Source organism: Sabethes cyaneus, chromosome 3, assembly GCF_943734655.1.
Source record: "Sabethes cyaneus chromosome 3, idSabCyanKW18_F2, whole genome shotgun sequence".
Lineage (NCBI taxonomy): Eukaryota > Metazoa > Arthropoda > Insecta > Diptera > Culicidae > Sabethes > Sabethes cyaneus.
The window spans coordinates 99,529,380-99,552,744 of NC_071355.1; the positions used below are offsets into that span (position 1 = coordinate 99,529,380).

Below are 23,365 nucleotides of genomic sequence, written 5' to 3' on the forward strand. Positions count from 1 at the left end.
TGATAATGCATATTTTAAATTCAATGACATCAAAGCAAAGCAAGACCTTGACATTACGTTCAGCTCTCGGTACTTCAATGCCTGTTTAGCTAGTCTTCACAACCGACTCGGAATATACAGGGATGTTACTTGGGAGTAACTGCCATGCTGTTTTCCTTCCTGAAGCTAAAAATGTTTCCCTTTATAACAATTATACTGAAAATTTTTATAAAATAAATTTTATAAATTTTTATAAAATAGTGCTATTTTATTTATGGTATTATACCCGCTTACACTCCCAATATATGACTTTTGAGGACAATTTCCTGGCTTAATCAAGAAAGTAATGGCAGTATTACTATGTGCCATTTATACCGTCAGTATTAAGCAATTTCTTGCATAATAAATGCAAGGTTTTATTATTCAGGCGAATCGCGTTGCAGATAAACAGGTTAGACTATAGACCAGGTATTTTAGTGCTCAGTGAAACGCTTTTGTGATGCTGTCTGATCTAAGCTTCTCTGCATAGTGAAGAATTTAAAAATTCACTATTCTAAGAGATAGTGAACATGCAGTAATTGAAGGGTTTTACCATAACGTGTTATTTTTTGTATATTTGATAGCATTACCAATTCAGCTTTGTTCAACTTTTAAATATTTTCCAAAATTATATAAGATTATTATTCAACAATTGGATTTAATGCTTTTGCATAATGTAAATTTGAATCGGTCTATGGAACCAAAAAAGAAATATGACGAATGGTTAAATGTTTTAATTTACAGTGTCCAAATTATCGTACACTATCCAACGCCACAAACAATAAGTTATATTCAGCACTGTACCAGGACTCGTTGTTACAGGTTTTTCCGGAATATGTCATCCACCAAACGATTCTTCTCGCTCTGCTAACGGAATAATGTCACCGCAGAGTGGCTCACGAAATTTATGGCATACCCGTCTGGCTCGAAAATGCACTTTACCGGGTAACAGATTTTGCAGAGCAGTGTTCGATTTGCATAACAATGGCATTTAAATTGTATGAAACTGCATCGCAACAATCCCGTTTAGCACTCCCAGACAGGTCAAACGGTGTGGTAGCATTGTGCACAGAAAGGAGCACGAACGAAACAGGAACTTATCTCGGCCGTACTGGCCAACGACCAGGCCCAAGCGTGGAGAAGTGAATTTTCCGAACTGTCGGTTGCAGCCTCGCTGACAGCAATAGCCACAGCATTATGCAAATCGGTCATCATATGGACCGGGACTGCATGGTAAGATCAATCTCGTGCGAAATCAAACGTGTTAACTGGAGCCCGCATTTAATTTTAATGATGACTTCCGGAATCATTATTATTGCCGAATCGACCGAGTCACATACAATGCATCAGCAGAGGATCATGAGCCATTCAACGAAGTTGTTATCCCTTGCCATACTTCCTCGTACTGTGAGTTATATCCTTTTTCACATTATGCCTGTATGATACTCGAATGGCTTGTATGCATTTAAATAGTTACCGAATGAATGCTTGGTGATGACTAAGAAAGAATATTTAAAACGTCCCTCAATTTGTTTTAAATATCGTTTGATGTATTAAAAATTTATTAAATAGAAATATAGTGTAGATCATGAAAATATATCTCTTACGCTATATTGAGTTCATGTAGTGCCTTTAAAAATTTAATATTGTATAAGTAACTTTTCGCACGTTGAACAGCTACTTATTGAATTGAATTTTGAATTTCTTTCATATACGGAAGGCCATTCCAGCCTACACACGTACGGTAGAGCCGGAGTACCTGTGACCATCGTTACGTGTGACATAAAAAAAGAGGACGGGCTCACTCACCTTTGAAATGCTTCGGGCAGCACACAAACTCAACACCGGAGAACAGTGAGATTCCACATGGTAGCAGCATGGCGAAGCTACGCATTTGCATGTTGCGGTCCTGGCATGCGGCGGCACCGGTTTGATTCCACCTGACGAACGGCCAGCACCGGGACGCGTTATGAATGTGGTCGAACAGGCAACCCTCAGGCACCAGAAGTGCATCTGACTGGAACGGACCTTCTGGAAGCAGACGAAAAGAACGGTGAAGCGTGAGAGTACACACAAGCGAATATAAAGGGAATATAACGAGATCCGCTGGCCGTAGTGAACTAATTTTTTTTAAATAAATGCGAGATCGTTGCTTGCCGACTTTATACCATTCATCGCTGGACCATATGTTCATAGAAGGTCACACCGACCAGCGGGATTTATTATTACGTTGAACGAATGCAAAGGCTTTAATTGGATTATAGACTAAGTACTATGGATAAAAAGTGGCACCCGCTTTAACGAACAATGATTGACAGTGCGTCCCTCCCCGTCCATTTATTCGTCCTAGCTTATAACGACATATTACTTTGCATTCTTGTTTGATGTTGAGATTATTAATACCAATAATGTTTTATACGATAGGTAAATAAAATTTTAATAACTTTTTATCGCGCATGGAGTCTGAATTCCGTTTTATTAATATATTTTTATTGAGGGTAGTTCATTTTATACAGTTCAACCAATACATATCAGTATACTATTGTGTTAGTTGTTTAAATATATTGTGTACATATTACAATTGAGCAGCGTTGGGCTCTTAAGTAAAAAGTAGCGCGGTGGATCAAAATCAAAACTCAATAAATCACCCTACTCAATAAATTAACCTCATGATTTTCTGCTTTGACATGAAGTCATAATTTTTATTTTTTTATTATTTTTTTTATAATAGTAGTTTTTTTTCAATAAACGCCCGAAATGGTAGAAGAAAGTAATAAAAAATAGCAAAAAGCCTTGGGCTAAAATGCCCTTAAAACTTGACGCAATGAGATCAAAGGTGTTTTACAGTATCCCTAGAGTGGGACAAGGTGTGAAGAAGAGCGAGTCAAAAACTAAGCCAAAGTCACTTGATTCTTAGTTTGTTTCCTTTCTCCAAGCTAAGGTATCTGCGTGTTGAAGCAGTTTTTAAAGGGAGAGCCATAGAGGACTGTTAAAAAGCAATCTCTAATTTCTTTATATAAGCGTGCTTCGGCGCACAGTCTGCACCCAAACTGGCGGAGCTAAATTATTTTGGCAGTTTGGTCATTAGCCTCTTGTCCAGTAACTCCAATCGCTACCTTCTCGAGGAATCATCTAGGGTAAGAATAACCGTAGGAAAGAACGGATAACTTAAAGGTCTAACAGTTCGAATATAGCACGGCAGGAAATAAAAACGTTAGAACGTACCGTATAGTAGCGCAAAAATTGGTTCCAATCAATACCAAAGACTTTCCGTTTTTGCCAACATTCCACACCGTCGCTCGCCACGGTACTCTCTGGATCTGAAGCCGCTACTGTGCTGGCGCAAAGCCTCGAGATAGTACTGCCGAGTGAGGCAGAGCTAGCCGAACACCCTCCCAAGGAGTTCTGCAATAGCGTTACTTACTTATGTGCCTTGCCTTCCAAAGACAAAACCTGTTGAATAAGATTCCTCCAGTTAACTCGGTTATGGGCTACAGTTCTGCAATTTTTTGGACACCGAGTACTCTCCACCCAATCTTGCTATATCTGGTCTAACCATCTTGCTCGCTGCACTCCTGATCGTCTTTTTTCTACCGGATTTGAGACAAACACTATCTTTGCAGGGTAGTTTGTCTTGCAACATTCCCTGCCCATCGTATCCGTTCAGCTTTAACCACTTTTTGGATACTGTGTTCGCCATAGAGCTGTACGAGTATCCTCCGCCTCCATACACCGTTCTCCCGTACGCCGCCGAAGATCGTTCTTAGCACTTGTCTTTCGAAAACTCCGGGCGCTCGCAGGTACACCTCAAGCATTAGGCCATATGAATAAAAGAGTTAGAGCAAACGTTCTCATAAGATATACACGGGAAGTGCAAAGCAAATTGTTTTATTCATACGGTCTATTATCCATGTTTCATGCCCATAGAGAGTAAGCGGTCTAATAAGCGTCTTTGTATGGGGGCTTAGCTTGTTCGACCGCAGTTGCCGGCTTCACACCATAGTAAGTAGGACTTCCGTTGATAATATTCCTCCGAATCTCACGGATGGTATCATTTTCCGTCCTTACCAGTGAGATTCGTCAACTACCTCAAACTCATCGCCATTGATCATTATACATCTGCCCAAGCGGCGTCGTTTGGCTTTGGTTACGCTGGCCAGCATGTACTTTGTTTTAGAGGTATTTATCTTTAACCCAATCTTTTCTGCTTTGCGCTTCAGTGTACTGTTCAGCCACCGCCACAGATGTTCTGCCGATAATATTCATACCATCGGCAAAGTTGACGAATTGACTAGATTTGTTGCCTCGCGTGTTGATATCCGCTCGGTTTATAACACCTTGCAGCGCTATATTAAACTGCAGATATGAGAGACCATCACTCTGACGAAGCCCGCTGTGTGATTCAAATGAACTTGACAATCCATCCGGAATCCAAACACGGTACTGTATTCCATCTGTCGTACATTGAATCATTGTAGAATGTTTTGTTGACTAAAAATAAAAAGTAGATTGAATCAGTTTGATGAGTTTTCTGGGAAGCTGCTCTCGTCCATGATTTTCCATAGCTCTTTCCAGTCGATGGTATCATATGCGGTTTTGAAGTCAATGAACAAATGATGCGTGGGAACTCTGTATTCACGGCCCTTTTGGAGGATCTACCGCAATGTAAATATTTGATCCGTTGTAGACCGATCTTCTACTAAGCCAGCTTGATAAGTTCCCACAAATGTGTTAGCAATTAGTGATAGTCGGTGGGAAATTTAGGATAGCACTTTGAAGGTGGCATTGAGATCGGCGTTCGCTCGATAGTTTTCACAGTCCAACTTGTTGCCTTTTTCGTAGATCGGGCAGATAACCCCATCTTTCGACTCCTCCGGTAGCTGTTCCGTATCTCAAATTCTAACAATTACCCGGTGCATATAAATGACCAGCTCTTCTGGTCCCATTTTTATAATCTCTGTTCTAATGTTAGCTGATTTATAGCTCTTTAGCTGCATGATGGCCTCCTTAAGTTCGCCTCAGAGGTTCAGAGGTCCGTCAAAATACTGCCATTCTTATCCCGACACATTTTGGCTCGCGGCACAAAGCCTTTGCGGGATCCGTTCAATTTCTGGAAGAACTTTCGCGTTTCCAGAGAACGAGCAAGCTGCTCCGCTCTCCACATATTCCTGCTCTTCCAGGTAGCGCTTGTTCTCCCGGAAAATTTAGTTTCGCTGCATCTTCTTTTGTTTGTGTCTTTCCACGTTTTGCCGTGTGACACTGCGCAGTTTGGCTACCCGCGCAACTTTCTCCTCAATAGCGTTAAAGAAGCGAAACAGCCTTTAAGAAGCCATCCACAGAGCAACAGAAGGTGTCATTGGATTCATTGACGAGAATCGACGTAATTACGGATTTAAAAAGGAATGCCAATCAATTTTAGACGAGTAGAACGCAGGCTGGAGCCTGTCAAAACATGCTGCTGTACAGATTTGCGTAGGTATTATCAGGCTAGTTTGAAACACGTAAGCGACAGGGCGATGGAATTCCGTGCCATGCCAAGTTTACACCTAGATCGAAGCACCTTTTGACGTAGGACTACGACTTTCGAGATTTGTTATTGGTTATTTGTTTTAACATTTATAACAAGGTCAAGTAAAACAACTTCTTGAGGGGCTCTGTAGCCGCAAGGTGACAAGCAAATGGTCTTGGGTTCGAATCTTAGTAGAATCAGGCCATTCGATGTCAAAGTGACTTTAGCATGGGTTTATTTTCAGGCCCCTCATCACCTTTCCTTCATGCTGAATTCTATATTATCCCGATATGGCCTATTGACAGTGCAAAAATGAGACCCTTATAGTAAAATGCACTGGTTTTGCCACGCCAGGGATGCCTATAATTGGGGACTGCGCGCTGTCATGTGGAACGAGGTTGGTAAAGTAGAGAAAAGCATTGAAGGAAGGGTACCCAATTACACACAAGCACGCATAAAAAATTCAATGAGCATATCACTCAATCAATAGCGATTATAGCAAAAATAAATGCAATGCGGGTTATACAGCAAACATCCGGGCGTTATTACAATAGATCAAACGTTACTGGTCGCAGTGATGAGTCCATACAGGAAAAAAAACAACTTCTTTGACAACAGAAACTTCTTCGTTTCCTGTGCTGTAGCTTTATAGAATTGGTTTTTTAACTCTTCAATACATGGTAGACGGCATTGAAAAATATGCTATGGTCCTGAATTACTGCCTTGTGGAACTTCTGAAGGGTTGCAAAATTAAGCTGATTCTGTTGATCATAATTTGATGCACAATTGACGGTTATTCAAATATGCATCGCACTAGCAGTTGGTTATTGAACGGCTGAATAATACGTAACATAGATCCCTGCTTTCTCGTGGTACCAGAATACGAGCAACCTCAGGGGAGATCGGGTAAACAACACCAGTGGAAACTGAGGTCGTATACCGGTAGGGAAGAAGGCACTCATATAAACGCCTTGTCAGCCTTGAGTATCTGCTTCCTTGTCAGAGAAAGCCATGCTTGTGGCTTGACGATTCCTTAACTAAACACGCGGCTGTACTTCAGATTAAGAGCAGCTCACGACAGCGTCTGATCCAGAACGGGCGACTGAATTAAGAAATGTGTTGGCTCGGAACCGCGACATTACGCCGCCTACAAGGTGTTCTCCCAGATTTTGTTACGTCATCTATCCCTAATTGCAAGAGATTTCGTAGGGCAGTATCGGACGAACTTAACCTCTCTAAGGTCTACATCATTTTTAGCACCTTAAAATTCACTAAAATGGCCATAACTTTTTTATCTTTCAATATTTTGTTACCAAATTTGGAAATTTTGCCGAAAATATTTTCTATTTTGATAATATCTATAGATAATGGCCTATGTCATATGGTCCCGGAGTTATTCCTTCCTTTTTATTCGGAGTTCCTTGGGGGACCGTGACAAAGCTTTTTTAGATAAAGTTGCCAAATATTTAAAAATTGTTTGAAATCTGTAGATTTTTGTAAACATATCATCGACTGTAGACATATCAGTTACTTTGCCGCAGTTATGAGCCATTGTGCGCGCCATCCGGATCCGGGGGGACACTATAAATCCGAAACCGTTTCCCATGAAGGGACATTTCAGCATCAGTAAAGTATGTCGTGGCGCATATCAAAAAACATCAGCGCTCGACAAAATAGCGATCATCTCATGTCTCTCAGAGGTCATATGGCCGATTCCAGGTCCCGGACAAGTTCCTCCGAAATCCGTTCCGTGCATGAATCAGAAGAGAAACCCTCCCCGGGCCCGGAACCGGTCATACGGCCTGATCACCAGGTTCATATAGATTCTATATGAAATGGATTCCTTTGAAAAGAATATCAATTTTATCCCAGCGAAATTCAGAGATGTTCTGCCCAACGTATCAGTCCAGCTTTAACCACTTTCTGAATACTTGGTTAGCCGTAGAGACGCGCGAGCTCGTGATTCATTCTTCGCCTCCATATACCGTTCTCTTGCATTCCGCCAAAGATGGTTCATAGCGCCCGCCGTTCGAAAACTCCAAGTGCACGTACGTTCTCTTCTAGCAGTGTCCACGTTTCGTGTTCGTAGAGGAAAACCGGTCTAATTAGTACAGTGTGCACTTTGTACGGGGGCTCAGATGGAACACACATGGAAAAAAAAGTCCCCTGCGAGATTCGAATGGGTCCGACAATCCACCCGAGATTCTCACACAGCATTGAATCCCATCCATCGTAACCACGATAAGTCTAGTAAGCTTACCTGGAAAGCCGTTTTCGTCCAAAATTTTCCATAGCCCTTGTCGGTTTACACTATCATATGCGGCTTTGAAATTGATGAACAGGTGGTGCGTGGGGACTCGGAATTCGCGGCACTTCTGGAGGATGCAGGGTGAAGATTTGGTCCGTTGTAGACCGACCCTCCATGAAGCCGGCTTGGTAACTTCCCACAAATCTATTGGCTATTGGCGATAGTCGATGGAAGATGACTTGGGACAGCACTTTGTAGGCGACATTCAGGATAGTGATCGCTCGGTAGTTCTCACAATCCAGCTCATCACTTTTCTTGTAGATAGGGCAGATAACCCCGTCTTTCCACTTCTCCGGTAGTCGTTCCGTATCCCAAATCTTGACAATCAGTTGATGCAGATAGCTGGCCAACTTGTATGGGCCCATCTTAATAAGTTCCGCTCCATTGCCATCCTTTCCCGCTGCTTTGTTGTTCTTCAGCCGCTGGATGGCTTCTTTAACTTCCCTTATCGGTGGGGGTGGCACATCTGGCTTGCTACACCAATGTGGTCACTTCCTCCGCTATCATGGTCTTCCGCCTGCACGCCATTCAGGTGTTCATCGTAGTGCTGCTTCCACGTTTCGATCACCGCACGGTCGTTAGTCAAGATACCTCCATCTTTATCTCTGCACATTTCGGCCCGCGGCACAATGCCTTTGAGAGATTCGTTGTGTCTCTGATAGAACTTCCGTGTGTCGTGAAAGCTGTACAGCTGTTCGAGTTCTTCGCACTCCTTCTCCTCTTGGTGGCGCTTCTTTTCCTTGAAGAGTCGGGTTTGCTGCCTCCGCTTCTGTTTGTATCGCTCCACATTCTGACGGGTAACTCTACGCAGCATTTGTACCCGCGCTACGTTCTTCTCAGCCAATATCTGCTGACATTCCTCATCAAACCATTTGTTACGTCGATTCAGTGCTACACGGCCTAGAACGTTCTCCGCTACGCTATTAATGGCTGTTTTCAAGGCATCCCAACAGTCCTCAAGATGTTCTTCATCCAGCTCGCCCTCTTTCGGCAGCGCGGTTTCGAGAGATAACGCGTAGTTTCGGCGACCTCCGGTTGCTTCAGTCGCGCTAGATACATATTAGAATAAATAAATTTTTATCGAAAAAATTCCCACTGTGTCAAGTTCTATATTAGTTTCAAACAGTTTAAATTTAACGGCATATATAAATAAATAGAAACAAAACTAAATAAAATATAGTACCCTCCTTTGACGCAAATCTGTGATCGCAACAGTAACAGGGAATACCATTTCATGAAATAAGTGTCCAGTTGGCAAACAATTGGAACCATAAGAAATAAATAGTAAAACATTCAGAACCACCGAATAGCAGAACCATTACGTACGACGGCGTCCGATTGTAGGTTCAGATAAATTGAATTTAATTTCAGATATGCACTGCTTCATTGTACTTTCGGGTGTTGGAAAACTATCGCGGGAACGATAAAAGTATGCCACTGTACGTACAGTCTTTCCACTACGGTGCCGTGAAATGTGTGGAATTTCTGCCAACCAACCGTTGTATGTTTCGATGAAAATAGCTTCACCACCCACTGGCACTTACCCAAGCATCTAAATGGCTTGATCCATCGCTGAGCGCCTTTGCACTTGGCTGCGTTCAGTGCACCTTGTCGGCACCAGCCACCGATTTTCTGATAGTGGGACGACTCGACGATATTCGTGATATCACGACCTGGATACACCTGCAAATGGGAAAAAAGGGAACGAAACAAAAGTGGAACGTTATTAAACTTGTTTCATCGGTGGCCAAAAATGGCAGTAAATTTCACTTAGAACCGTATCTTAGAGAGTATATTCGGTTAATTTTGGAAATAAGAGAACAGAAAGCTGTAACCAGGTGGAAGAGACATAAATTGAGGAAGATATCATCGTGCTTTAATAAACATTTTTAGGAAATAAGTTGATGCTCGAAATTTAGCTCCCTCTGAGTTTCCCTCTACATCGTAATGCTTGTCACGTCTTGCGAATCATCATAAGATGAGAAACGAGCTCATTAAATTGCTATTAAAGTTGGCGAACAAATTTAGGTTCTACATTCATTTGTATGCTCTTTATCACTCCATAGCTTGTTGAATTATGAGATAAACTTGGAATTTTAAGCACACTGTATCTAAAGTACTTATTGCCATAGCCAATACGACTATTGTGATGACCGGATCATGATAGAAATATAGTGAAAATACATTTTCGGTGGACAGTTGACACCAATCTGTCAAGTCTTGCTTTTCTTAATGTATTTTTTCCACGATGGAGGTTCTCGCCAACGGGTTATAAAAAAGTAAAAGATTAAGCTCCTTCTGCTAGAGCTATTTATAATCACGAAGCTGCTGGTACAGAAAAAGGATCAATCACAGGAATAGCTATGGGGGAAAATAAAACTGTACCCAAAGCTACTAATTCATATATAATGGATTTCGTCTATATAAATATTACGAGGAAAATGAAGTGCAAAACATTGATTTGGATTGCGTATATTAAAATGAAACGGAATTTTTAATGTAACAGGCCATATATAATATCAATTCAACTGAATGTAACTGAACACGCAATTAATCGTTAAATTGATATTTGAATAACTTTCAAACAGTCAGTTGAAAAAAATTGAAAATAAGGTTCAACCAATTAAGCGTTAGCATTTGCTAAACGACCACTGTGGAAATGGTAATCCATAATAAATACTAAATTTATTATTAAATAATAAATAAATACTATAATGGTATTTAGTAAAAAGATATCTGCTGTAGACTCATTTAATGCATCATGTAAATTTTCGAAGTTCGTAGCAACAATAAAATGCATATGAGTTCAAGCAAAATAACGATAACACACAGAAAAATGCTTGCGAGACAGTTGATATTGAAGCAATTGTACATAAATAGTATCTACTTAATATAATTATCACACATTTTGTGCACGGCGCACACTCCGTAATAAGCTAATTTTGATGCTGGAGCCGTATGATATTCAAAGCAGACCAGAACGAGCGCCTCAGCATAAAAAGATACCGAAGCCTCATCCAGCAAGCAAGCATGAAATTAAGTGAATTTACATAATCATAGGCTGACAAAATATCATCCAACGGTGATATAACGATGTCGCTTTAAACGAGCATAAAAATGTAAGAATGTTACGTCGGCTGCATGAAGACTAGGTTTGTGGGGATAAGATGAAAAGAAATTCTCTGGAACGATGGCGCATAGTAGGGTACCGTTCTCGACAAGCCAAAAGGTCTTAAAATGTATTTTATTCGCTCCTTGGAAATCAGCAGAAATCGGAAGTTTCAGACAGTTTTTTTAAGGGGAGCATTGTGCAAAGTTTGATATCAAAAGTGATAGGGCATTGAATGGTATTTTCAGCATGGTTCTAATCTAATTATTGGGCCTACTCTGTTTTCGTGTTACTTGTACCTGAAGAGACAACTCATCCCCACGAAACGAATGTGCAACCATACCCAAGTAATAAATCTATAGCTGCTAGGTTTTATTAAATTTTATGAAGATTTTATTGCAGAATAACGATTACCGTTGGCTATGTAACAAAACAATTCTGAGTATTCCTTAGAGAACGCGTACCAATACATTGGCGTATCAATACAAAACTGTTCTTATGGAAACTGTTTGTCAAACTACAATACAACTTCAAGGCTACAATATTTATATGCACTTGCACACAAAGGCGAATAACTCATAGTTTTATAATGCTTTTGGAATGGTAATATCCAATCAAGCAGATTTATCGCAGTTGTTACGAAGCGTTGCTAGATATATCCATGAAAAATATTAGGTCATTGATATTACTGCAAGTAAAAACCGTGACACAAATACTCGGACAATTTTTTCAAAATAAAGTGCGAGTTGCACCGACGAAGTTGTTTTCGATGTGTTCGCATCTTCGCATATTATAGAATACAGCTAGAGCAATATTATGGGAAATTGAGCTTGACTAATCAAACTTATTTATTTTCTTTAGAAAACAAGTTTTTATAAATCAGCTTCGACGGCGCATTAATTTTACGTGCTTTTTATTCAAATATGCACGATAAAATTTGATGTGCATGTGGTTTATAACTGTTAAAATTGTTAAAAAATATCTTTTTGTTAGTTCACATATTTTAATAAGACGGCCATAAAACAAAATTTATTGCAGGTTGATCTGCCAGGAAAGCTTAATTTCTATTTCTTGCGCTGTTGTGCTGTTTTCGCTTTTAGCGCAGCAAGCTTCATGTGAAGCTTTGTAGAACAATACAAATGCATTATAGGTCTCACTCGTATATAGGCCTAGTATGATCCTCGAATTAAATCTGTAGTCTACAGATGGTTAGCATATCGGGTTTTAATGATTACATTAAAACTGGGCAATATTATCATAACGTGGTCATATGTGGGTCATCAGATGGTTGTTATGACAGTAAGGTCGTCATAGTCGGTTTTAAAATTTGGTTCTGGAATCTACTTTAAATTAAATTAAAATTAAAATTAAACTAAAATTGTTCATGAGATAGAGTGAAGATTTAGTGATGATTTTCCCCCTAGAATGTGGAGAACAGAGGATAGGCCCAAAATAGAAACAGGATGAAAAACTGGTGCCGCAGGGTTGCGCAGCATGATTTAGAATAACCGTCAGCATCCGTCAATGGTAACGTAACGGACCGTCAATGATAGTCAGTTCTAATCAGTTATGCCAAATAACTTTACACCAAATGGGCCATGCCCTTCATTTTCATTTTCATTTTCCTTTTCATTAAAACCCGATTTTGGACCCCATCAGCTGAACATAATTTGGACACTTACAGCAAAATCAAATGGAAGTGTCCACATTATGTACAGCTGCTGATGGGGTCCAAAATAGGTTGGTTATCCTATTCTTTGCATTTGCGGATATTGCCTGATAATCTTTATCGATCAACCAAAACAAACAATCATTCCCTTGTATTAATGCCCCTTTTATGACTGTGATAATCATTTGATGAAACATACCGCATTTTGCACTGTTAATTTGACACTAGAGTGGCATTTAGTTTAATCAACTTATGAGTTTGACTTCTTTTTCCTTCTTGCCCTTCTTTTTTACTTTATTTTCCTTGAGCGAAATCGTGTGCGAGATTCGACTGTGATAGTCGAGTAAATCGAAGTAGTCTAAATAGGGGCAAATGTCGCAATATTTTATTTTTACTATAACTCTGGTTACCTACCCTAATTCCACTGCGCTTAATATATATAATTTCATACAATTTTGTTACCTTTCTGATTACTAGCTTTCAGGTTGGAGAATGTGATACTGTTCCTTCCATTCTAAAATTACTTTAAAGATTTAAAAATAATAATACAGGGTTGCGGCATCAGTTTTTCAGCCTGTTTCTATTTTGGGCCAACTCTCTGTTCTCCGTATTCTAAGGGGAAAATCTTCACTAATTCTTACCAATATACTATTATGTTTGCACATTCATTTCGTAGTTATAAATTGGTTCTTCAGGTACAGTTACACGAAAACAGAGTGGCCCCAATAATTAGAAGTATGCCGAAAATACCATACAATGCCCTTTATAACGCGCTGTGTCAAACAAGCAATTGAAAAAAATCACGTCATGTTTAAACGCTGGAAAACGGCAAACTGAACTGTACACCGCTTGGCGTTTTCCGGTTGGTCCGTATTCTGCTTCGGATTAAACATTTACTCTGAACCCCGTCTTCGCAGCACAGCTTCTGAATAACCAATTTACTCGGGGAGAAGCGTGTTAGTTTGACTATGAATACAAAACCGAACCAGAGCTATAAATTTTCCACGAATCAGATTAATTTATTGCTTTATGATAAACATTTAACCTCCGCTTCTATAATTTTTATCACATTTTGAAACCAATATAACAATAGCGTGTGCTTCACTGTGCTTTGAATGCTTGCACTATGCCAATGCAATGCGTACACGACTTGTCCTATGTGGTCCATTTGTATCCGCACTGGGAAACAACCGCGGCCATTCATTTTCGCGGCCTGCACACGGAACCTGGATTTACTGCACGTGGTAAATGGCTGCAGCTCTTTTGGATTTTATACGTGCTAAAAGCTGTACGAAATTTTACCACTACTGTTATTCGCTTCTAAGCCATTACTCTTTGCAAACAGAAAAAAACGGGGCAGTTGCAATTAAATGCACTAGAATTAAGTTTCACTATTTTAAACCTGTAAATCAAATTTAGAATTTCTCCATGATAAAAAATAAGCATCAATACGAAATTCTATTAGTTTTCGAAATTTAATTAGTTATTGCAATCAGTGCAATCAAAACGGTAATTGGAAAAAACTGTATCCGATTAATAACTTCTGCTTTCACTGCATTATTTCGAATATACTGATATCTATAAATCAAATTGTAGATATTTTCATCAACACCACATACAAAATCATTAAGTTAATCTAACGAGAGAAATGTACATAATGTGTAAATAAACTAGTTATTACAGCGTGTGGTTCAATCAATATTTGATTTTAAATACCTCAACTGAATTGTTCAGATTGGAATATAATTGCGCTCCACTCAAATTCAAACAAAAAATTTTACAGCTAGTGCGAAACTATTATTTCTCAATTTTTATCACCCAGAACCCGATCAAAGTGGGAACATGTGCACATGAATGAATATGCATTCGTACAATACCGTGTATCAGCTGCTCGCTCCCTATTTTTATGCGGACGTTGCTTCAATTTAATATCTGGAACTTATGAGGAAGCAGCTGCTGGGATCCCAATATTTAAGAATGCGAAGAAAGCATTTTGGTTCGGTTCAAAGTGCAGGTGCATTCGATCACCCTTTAAAGAGCAGTCGTTTTTGACCAGTTTAGCGGAAAAACGTTACTACGAAACAACAAAACTTCATGGTGCATGGTTGAAGGATGGAATTTGAAGTGAAACATTTGAGCTGACATTGCTCAGTTTTTGTAGTTTGTAGGTCACATAAAAGCTTTTAGACAGCGTTTTTAAGAAAAGCCTTCACCTACATAATTGTGTGGGTTAGTGTTCAAAAGGATAAGTAAATAGTCCTGGTTGGGGGGTTCTGTAGACGCAAGGTTATACCGAGACCAGTGGGTGAGTTCGTATATTTCTTAGTAGAATCAGGTCATTTGATGTCAAGTGACTTTAGAATGGGTTTATTCTCGAGCCTGTTATTACCATTCTTTCATACTTAATTCTATGTTAACCGAATGAAACTTCTTGACAGTGCAATATTCACTCTTATAGTTAAATGTCAGACGCTTAGTACTGGCGTGAGAAACAAGGTGTGTATAATAGAGAAAAGTAAACTCAATTAATAATTAGCATATCGCTCACTCAATAGCGATTATAACAAAAGGAAATACAGTGCAGGCTACTGCACTGGCGATATCACAATAGATCAACAGTACTGGTCGCAGTGATGAGACAAGGAAGAAAAAATAGTCCATAGAATTCAAATCTGAGAGAAGGACAGTAGCGTAGCTAGAATTATGTTTGGGGGATGGGGGTTGTTTCTACCTCTAAGTACGATACCAATCTAACAGACTCATTTTTAGTAATAATTTGAACTCATCGCGGTTTTACTCTTTACTATTAGTTCTTTACGAGAGTCCGAGGAGGCTTGAAACTTCTTTATCAATGCCAATAGTGTCTAAGCTAAAATAAAGCGCGTTTGTTTTTACAAGAAATATAGGACTTGGCCTTAATCAGAAAATAATCTTTTGCGTTTTATTTGCATACGGTTTTCAACATATGGCATTGTATGATGTGACTAGCTGATCCGACAAACTTCGTATTGCCACAAATTACTGTGTTTACATAAAAATGTGCTGTACATAAATCATGAATCTCGAATGATCTTTATCACAATCTCAAGTTTAGCAAGTTTCTGATTTGCTCGATTAAAAAAAAATCTCTTTCCCTTCAGTTGCCCAGCACTGGAAAGACAAAGACTTTATAAAATATTTGTAATAGCCTTTTTGACTAATGTTTTATGGAAGAGTCTAAAATTTCTCGAGTTCGATTAGTTTTAGAGTTACGCAAAATTTTCTGTTTTATTTGTATGAGAGTCCTTATCCCACTATTTCAGGGGCGAGGCCTAAGTAGCACACTTTAGGTCCATTTAGTTGAAGCAACCGGATTACGACTAAAATTAGTCATATTTCGGTTACCACTACAACTTTGTAACATCCGTGCTAGCAAGGGGTCTAAAACCATCATAAAATAAATTCCTCCCTTTTAAAACCCTCACATGATAAATTTGGTTCCATTCGCTTAATTAGTTCTCTAGTTATGAGGAAATTTGTAATTTATTTGCTTGGGAGCCCCCCCCCCTCTTAAAGGAAGGAGGGGTCCTAATTCACCTTAGAAAAATGCCTGCCTCTAAAACTCCCACATGCCAAATTTGGTTCCATTTGCTTGATTAGTTCTCGAGTTATGGGAGCCCCACCTCTTAAAAGGGGGAGGGATCATAATTCACCATAGAAAAATTTTCTGCCTCTTAACACCTCGACATGCCACATTTGGTTCCATTTGCTTGATTTGTTCTCAAATTATGAGGAAATTTGTATTTCATTTGTATGGGAGTCCCCCTTCTAAACACGGAACATACGGACAGACAGACAGACAGAAATCCATTTTTATAGGTATAGATAACGGAAACGTTGTCTTCCAAGGCATCAATTGTATGCGGCTTCGAGGGTAAACCAGACACTTCACATAATCCCACAAAATATAGTCCAACGGCTTTAAATTGCATGATGCATGCCCTTCAAAGCTAACTTATGGGACCGTTATGCGAAATTTTTCATTCGCCAAAACGTTTCAATGAAAAAAAACAAAGCCATGTGTATAAACGTCCTTCAGAACTTGACTTTTCAATGTTTTAATGTCAATGTTTCAATCAACCATTTGTTACAAGCGTGAGGAATGGCATGTTACGCCGTCTTGTTGAAACAACAGCTGCTCCAATGGCACTTATCTTTGTATGATACATTGAATTTCATGTCAAATCGCTCCGATATTTTTCGATATCTTTTGCTTGTCATTGCTTTTAGACCACTTTGAGATTTTTCTATAGTGAATGCTACTACGATTTCCAATCGTATCTTAGTTATGTAAATCCAAAACATGCTTTCGGCAATTTGAAGCATACCTATATTTGTTACACTATATATTTGCATGAATAAATTTAACTTCTTGATCCAACACGTTTGAACAGCATTGCTTAAAAACTATAAAGCACACCTTTTTAAACAATCACAAGCAGAAAATCGATTTTGTCATCCTTCTGCTGCAAAGTAATGATGATTGCACTACTTGGACATAATGTTTTCAATCTTACCGAAAACCGAATCCCAACAAACAAGTAGCTGCCGCAGAAGAATTTATTTTCCTGAACAAGTAAATATGGTCAGATTCGCTATGTATTGCAACTGTATTTCTACTCTGTTGGCAGGCCATTAATCTGTTCAAAACACTTCTTTGGTTCTAGTCCTTAATTGTGTTCGGGAGCCCACAAGGGTAATAAAACTCACCAAGTAAATTTGAAGTGCCTGCTAAAGATAGATGCGACTTTACTCGACAAACCATTTCCACTATACTGTATACCGGCAAATAACATTACCAGGTGCGGGTGTGACGCAAGGAACATTGAAGTAACAAATACCCATACCCGTACGCACTCCCTGTCGAAATAAATCCTTGCTTCGTAAATATTAGAACTATCCCGACAACGGTTGATAATCACAACCGGGTAGAAATTTGTTTAATCACGTCTGAAATTTTCAGCAAGACATTGGATTACAAAGGTAGAATCCATTTTTTTTTCTTATTAGGAGCCAAGTAAAGGAAGTAGTGAAATAAGAAATAGAAAGAAAATCAGATTTCATTAATTTGGTCTCTAATGTTAATCAGGATACGCATTCTAGTTTCTGCAACGATATATAGGTACATTTTCATAGAGCTTTAGAGCTATGACTAGGGCTAGACATTCGTTGATTATTACATGTATGCATAGAATTATCTGTGCCTCTCGTTGAAATATTACGATGTAGTGCTTCTTCCATCGATAATCGGTTGATGGAAATCGGTTCATTATTTTGTCTCATTTCTCTCAAATCCGTATTGCATGAGCAATAAAATTTAAACCGATTATAAACTATCCACAGGGTCTCATTGTATTACAGTAACTACGTGATACATATTCAGTGTCTGGAATATGCGATTTCTGTTCATGCTTATGATTTAGTTTAGTTTAAATACGCATTACAATCTAGTTGATCACTGTTAAATAAGATTTCTTTCGATAAACGTTCAGTTTATACTTTATATAGAAACAAGTTTGTTTTAAATTAAGAAAGGAAAAATTCTTCATTTGTGGTGAATTGTTGTCATTAAAAATAATTTGACTATCTACCGACTGAATTGTTAGCAATTCTCTGTCTCTACAATTGTTTTCATAAAAGAATAGTCCATAAGCGAAAGTGAATTTGATGAATATCTTTTTAAGTAAATTTTGGACGAAGCTTAATTTGGGACCTTAAGGCAGTCCACACACGGAGCTGGACACCAAAAACCACACACCGGCAGATCGTCTGCCGTACGTGAGTAAACAGGCTATTAGCCCCAGCATTATTTGTGTTTTATTATACTCTTATGATGGCTTTTATGACCAAAATTGTTCATGAAAACTGCAATATGAGCACAATAAATCTCACATTGTTGCTTGGGAAGGTGTGTTCTCGAAATTTCGAGTCGAAAATATTCAGCATACTACTTTAGGTGAGTTTCTGTTAAATTTTTAAGGTTAATGTGGACTTTAACGAACGAAAAGGACCACAATTATTAAAGATTCGGTACTTGGAATGAAAGGAATTTACTTGAACCGGCACGAAAGGGTATTCTAGCAAGAAAGTCTAGCAAAAGATAAAGGTCGAAGTTGCAGCCATTCAAGGAAATTAAGAAGTCTGCTGTTTGCTGTGTTTGGTTGAAGGTTGTTTGTTTCAAATCACAGCGTACGAAATGGTTAGATTAACGTAACACCTTTGAGGGGACGTAAGTGCTGTTTGCGAAAGCTCCACGATCTACAATGGACCAAATGCTTATCGCAACATAATTTTCGAGGATTTAACTTGTGTGCTGGCACACCATCTGTTAATAAATTTCAACGCAGCATATGATTCTCTCAAGCAAAATGAATTACATAAATCGTCAGAATAGCGGATGAAATATCTGACTCGTCCATGAAGTTAAGTAATTTAAATCATGAAGCCTCCAGTCCAAATTATAACTAGTCTCCGAAATTCCTGGCTGTAGAGAGCAAGATTGATTGAAAAGTAGTAAGAAGCATAAAAGGAAAAAGGGGTGAAAAGCAGTTCGCTCACTCTATAGCGATACTACAAAAACGAAGTGCGGAAACTACACCTGGATAATATCACAATAGATCAAAATACCGGTCGTAGTTGTAATATCCATACAAAAAAAATTGAATCGAAATTACAAACTGTCTCATTTGCTGTTCAACATCGCATTGCGGCTTTGCAAACCCGCTCTAGGACCATCACTACAATGTCTGTACGTAATCTTTGTAGACGACTTCGATATCATTGGCTATGGAGCTATGAAAGAGGTCCTTAAAGCTCACAAAAAGGAAACTGGTAGAGACTGCTAGAGAGCGTGGTATCCCGAGAATGGTGTTGGTGCTGCGAATACTATTGATTGTAATATTTTAGAAGCAGTTGACGAACCTATTTACTTAGCTACATTAGCGATAAGCGACAATTAAGCTAGAAATACGGAGAAATAGCGTCAGCGAACAGGGATTTCCATGGATTGCGTATGTTGCTAAGATCCCACAGTATTCAAATCTTTACCTACTTCTAACAGCATAGAGCCGGGGCGGTTCTTGTCGTATGAAGAATTCCTCTTTACTGCACTAGGAGCTGGGCTACTCATCGTCAATTACTTCAGCGTCTTGACACATGCAAGTCGGCTTCAACCTGGTCATCTATCACATTGCACTCCTCTATTCTTGATGCAGGTAGGTGTCTTCAAGAAAACGGATTTCACTGCACAGTCGTCCGGCATCTTTGCGACGTGGCTGGCCCACCGTAGCCTCCCTGTTTTAGCCAGATGTACGATGGGAATCCCTTCAAATGGTTGCAGCTGTAGCTGTCTTCCGTAAGTAAATGTACTGTCTCAAGTCTGTAAGGACCTGCGGTCTGAATACCGTTTTAGACCTCGTTAGCTTTATGCAGCGGCGTATGCTCCTTGATCGAAGGAGGAAAAAGTAGGAGAAGTTCAGCTTGAAAGCGTCGTTGAATCTCCCTACTTGTATTATTGTCGGCGGTGACCAGAGAACCATAATATATGAACTAATCAGCCACTTCCAGCTCATCGCCATTAACAGTCACTGTCCGTGGGATGCGAACGTTGTTTTCTGTGGATCCTCTTCCTAAGATATATTTGGTTTTCAACGCATTGACTTGTAACCTAATCCTCCTCGCAGCCGTTTTTTATTCTGGCTAAGATTGGCTTCGCCGTCCCAAGGTTTCTAGTAATGATGTCGAGATATGCGAAGGCTAGGAATTGGCTACTCTTGATGAAAATCTTTCCTCTTGTTTTGATGCCCGCTCGCCAGATAACACGTTCAATAGCGATGTTGAATAACAAACAGGACAGTCCATTCCCTTACCGCAAACTACTGCCATCTGCCATAGCTGTTCGCGCTCGACTGTATCATATGCTGTCCCGAAATCCACGAAAATATGATGCGTTGGCATTTTATACTCGCGGCTTTTCTAGATGATCTATCGGAGAGAGAAAATTTGATTCGTAGTAACACGGGCCCCATAAAGTCCGCCTGGTACAGCCTTAAGAATTCTTTTGCTATTGCGGATATTCGACGTAACAAAATCTTGGAGAACACCTTGTAGGCGGCGTTGACCAGCCAATCACTCTTTTTGTGAATAGGACATAACTCCATAAACTTCTCCTCCTCCCGAATCCTTGAAATTATCCAGTGTAGTGCCGTTGCTAGTGTTTTTTAGCCATTTTTGTAGAGTTGTACCAAAAGTTGGTCTTTTCAGGCGGTTTTATTATTTTTCAGCTCACTGATTTCTTGCCGGATTTCTTCGAGATCGGGAGCTGACACACTGATATCGTTTGTAGGCACTCCTAGGATAACTTCCGTTCGGTCTTGTACTATTACATCGCCGTTGAGATGCTCAGCGAAGAACTGGTTTCACTTATCTACCACCTCGCGCTCATTTTCTCTCCTCTTTCCTACACATATCTGGCTTCGGTGTGTGACATTTACGAGATTGGTTCATCTTCTGCACGTCTTATTAACCCGGAATGGTTATTCTAACTGTTGACGATCTCTGTCCACCAACTGGCGCTTTTTCCTTCTAAGGATCATGGTCAACTCATTCTGCCCTCGTCAATACTTGACTAAATTCTCCATCTTCTGGTACTGCTTAGATAATTTTTTCAAGCGTCTCTTTCGCCTGTTTGCATTCCCTGTCAAACCAATCATTTCGTGGAGTCGTGTTTTCTTTATTCAGCACCGCGATTGCGGTCTAATTGACGGCTGCGCGTTTTCGAGGATCGAAGCACGTAGCTCCACAGAGGAACTTAGAACTTCATCCAGTGGGCGCGTGTAGTTTTGAGCAACTCGTGAGTGCCTAATTGCCGCTTGTTCAACCGAGGATTGACGCTCTGTCGTGAGGCATATACCCTTGCTAACACACCAGGATTCCTGTTTTTAAAATCTTGACTATTCCTATTTCATGGTGAAGGCGATTTCATTACCGAGTTACATATGATACGTTGTTGGATTCTCATGTTAGAATCCTGGTTCTATAAGCATGGTAGTTTGTACGAATCCTCTGCAGAATTCCTTCTAAGACTTCTCTGAGCAATCTCAGAGGCTCTGTGTTAATCTTTTTGGCTCGTCCGAATAGATTTGAGCACATGTGTACCGTTACTATGTAATGTTCGTCGCTTTGGTCCAATGTTCGTAGATAAGGTGATTTCCAGGATTTACGGATATCTTTGCGAGAGAAGAAAGTACTTCTGATCACCAGCAAGCTTCGAAGTTGATGAATCGTTAACTAACCGTCATCGTTCGTGTCAGTGTGCACGCTATGAGGTCCGATTATCGGTGTTTACATCGCTTCCCTACCTATCTGGGCGTTCATATCCCCGATGACGATCTTAATGTCCCGTGGTGAACAGCTGTCGTACGTTGTCTTTAGCTGCGCATGGAACGCTTTCTTCTCGTCGTCGAATTTCGCTTCGTGTAGACAATGCACGTTTATGATGGCATAGCTGAAGAAACCGGTTTAAACATAGGCATCCTTTCGCTTATCGCTTTCCAGTCTATTGCGCGAACTGCATTCGCATTCTGCGCTCCTAGTGATGCGCAGCCTGTTCTGAGCTTCCACTGGTTGGTCCCTCCACTGCACTGGTAAAATTGGACCTTGCTGCCTCGGACCCGTCACATCTTCTCGTCTTTGCGACAGATCACTTGCAGTGCCACGATTCCGTACTTTTGGGGCTCTAATTGATCGAGCAGTAGCTTCTTATTTCGTTGTCTTCCATGCCGTCCACGCCGAATGTTCTGAGTCGAATTTTCATTGATTTTTCATTGTAGTTTATTAATCTGGGTAGTTTGCCTTACTAGGACCATGCTACCGAGTCTCGTGATCGGGCTGCGATCTTATAGTACCGAGACAACACAGTACCTCCTTTTCTGTCGGCTTATGATCTTAGTTTCTACCGGGGTTGGTTACCCGATCTCCGCTAGGGTTGCTCGTATTCCAGTTGGTACCACGAGGAGAAAGCGATAGGAGATGCTATTCAAATCTTTACAAGATGTCTATTTTTCTAGTGGCGTTTCACGTCCATGAGTCATGGATCTTAAGGAAGGCTGTGCGGCGAGCGCATGGAGTTTTTGAACATACGATCCTATGATCAGTCTTGGACTGCAACTTTAAATATGGTGGGGGGCGTAGACACCGATAAAGCATAAGGTAAATCAGGCGTGTAAATCTGTAGATACAGTCAGGAGAGTAGTACAAGGAACAAGGACACATGTCCAGCGAAATATCAATATTCAGTAGTAACCCCGACAGATGCCATTAACCTCGTGGTAGACTCCATACCTGTTGGATGGGTGATTTCAAGCTGTCAGTCAAAAGTCATATCGATCTAGGAAATATATAAAAAGTTAACTGCATTTTTACACAAAATTTCAGTTTTATCAATTCGTCTTATTTTGTGATATGCATCCTAATATGTACAGAGAAAAAAGAAATTATATTATCTCAAAGTTATGTACTTCGTGATAAACTAACCTAACTACCGTTGAGTTGCTCAATATTGGCTAAATAGTCGATTCATCAGTGTTACCTAGTTGTCCTACAATCGATGAAAGTAGAGTACCTAAAGCAAAGCACAGCAGTTTTTCACTCGCCCATAATATGGCAATGCAGTATTACAATGGCCAACACATGATTTATGGCACGGGTCTCAGT

General features: G+C 39.8%; 1 protein-coding gene across 1 annotated transcript in view; it reads right to left on the bottom strand.

Annotated features, from left to right (window-relative positions):
* Positions 1 to 23,365, bottom strand: part of LOC128744729 (amyloid-beta-like protein) — a 156,507-nt gene that overhangs the window by 76,351 nt on the left and 56,791 nt on the right. Inside the window, exons 3-4 of the mRNA XM_053841928.1 lie at positions 9,380 to 9,518; positions 1,828 to 2,049 (exon numbers count right to left, since the gene is read on the bottom strand). Coding sequence (XP_053697903.1) covers positions 1,828 to 2,049; positions 9,380 to 9,518 — 361 coding nt within the window. The remainder of the gene's footprint in view (positions 1 to 1,827; positions 2,050 to 9,379; positions 9,519 to 23,365) is intronic.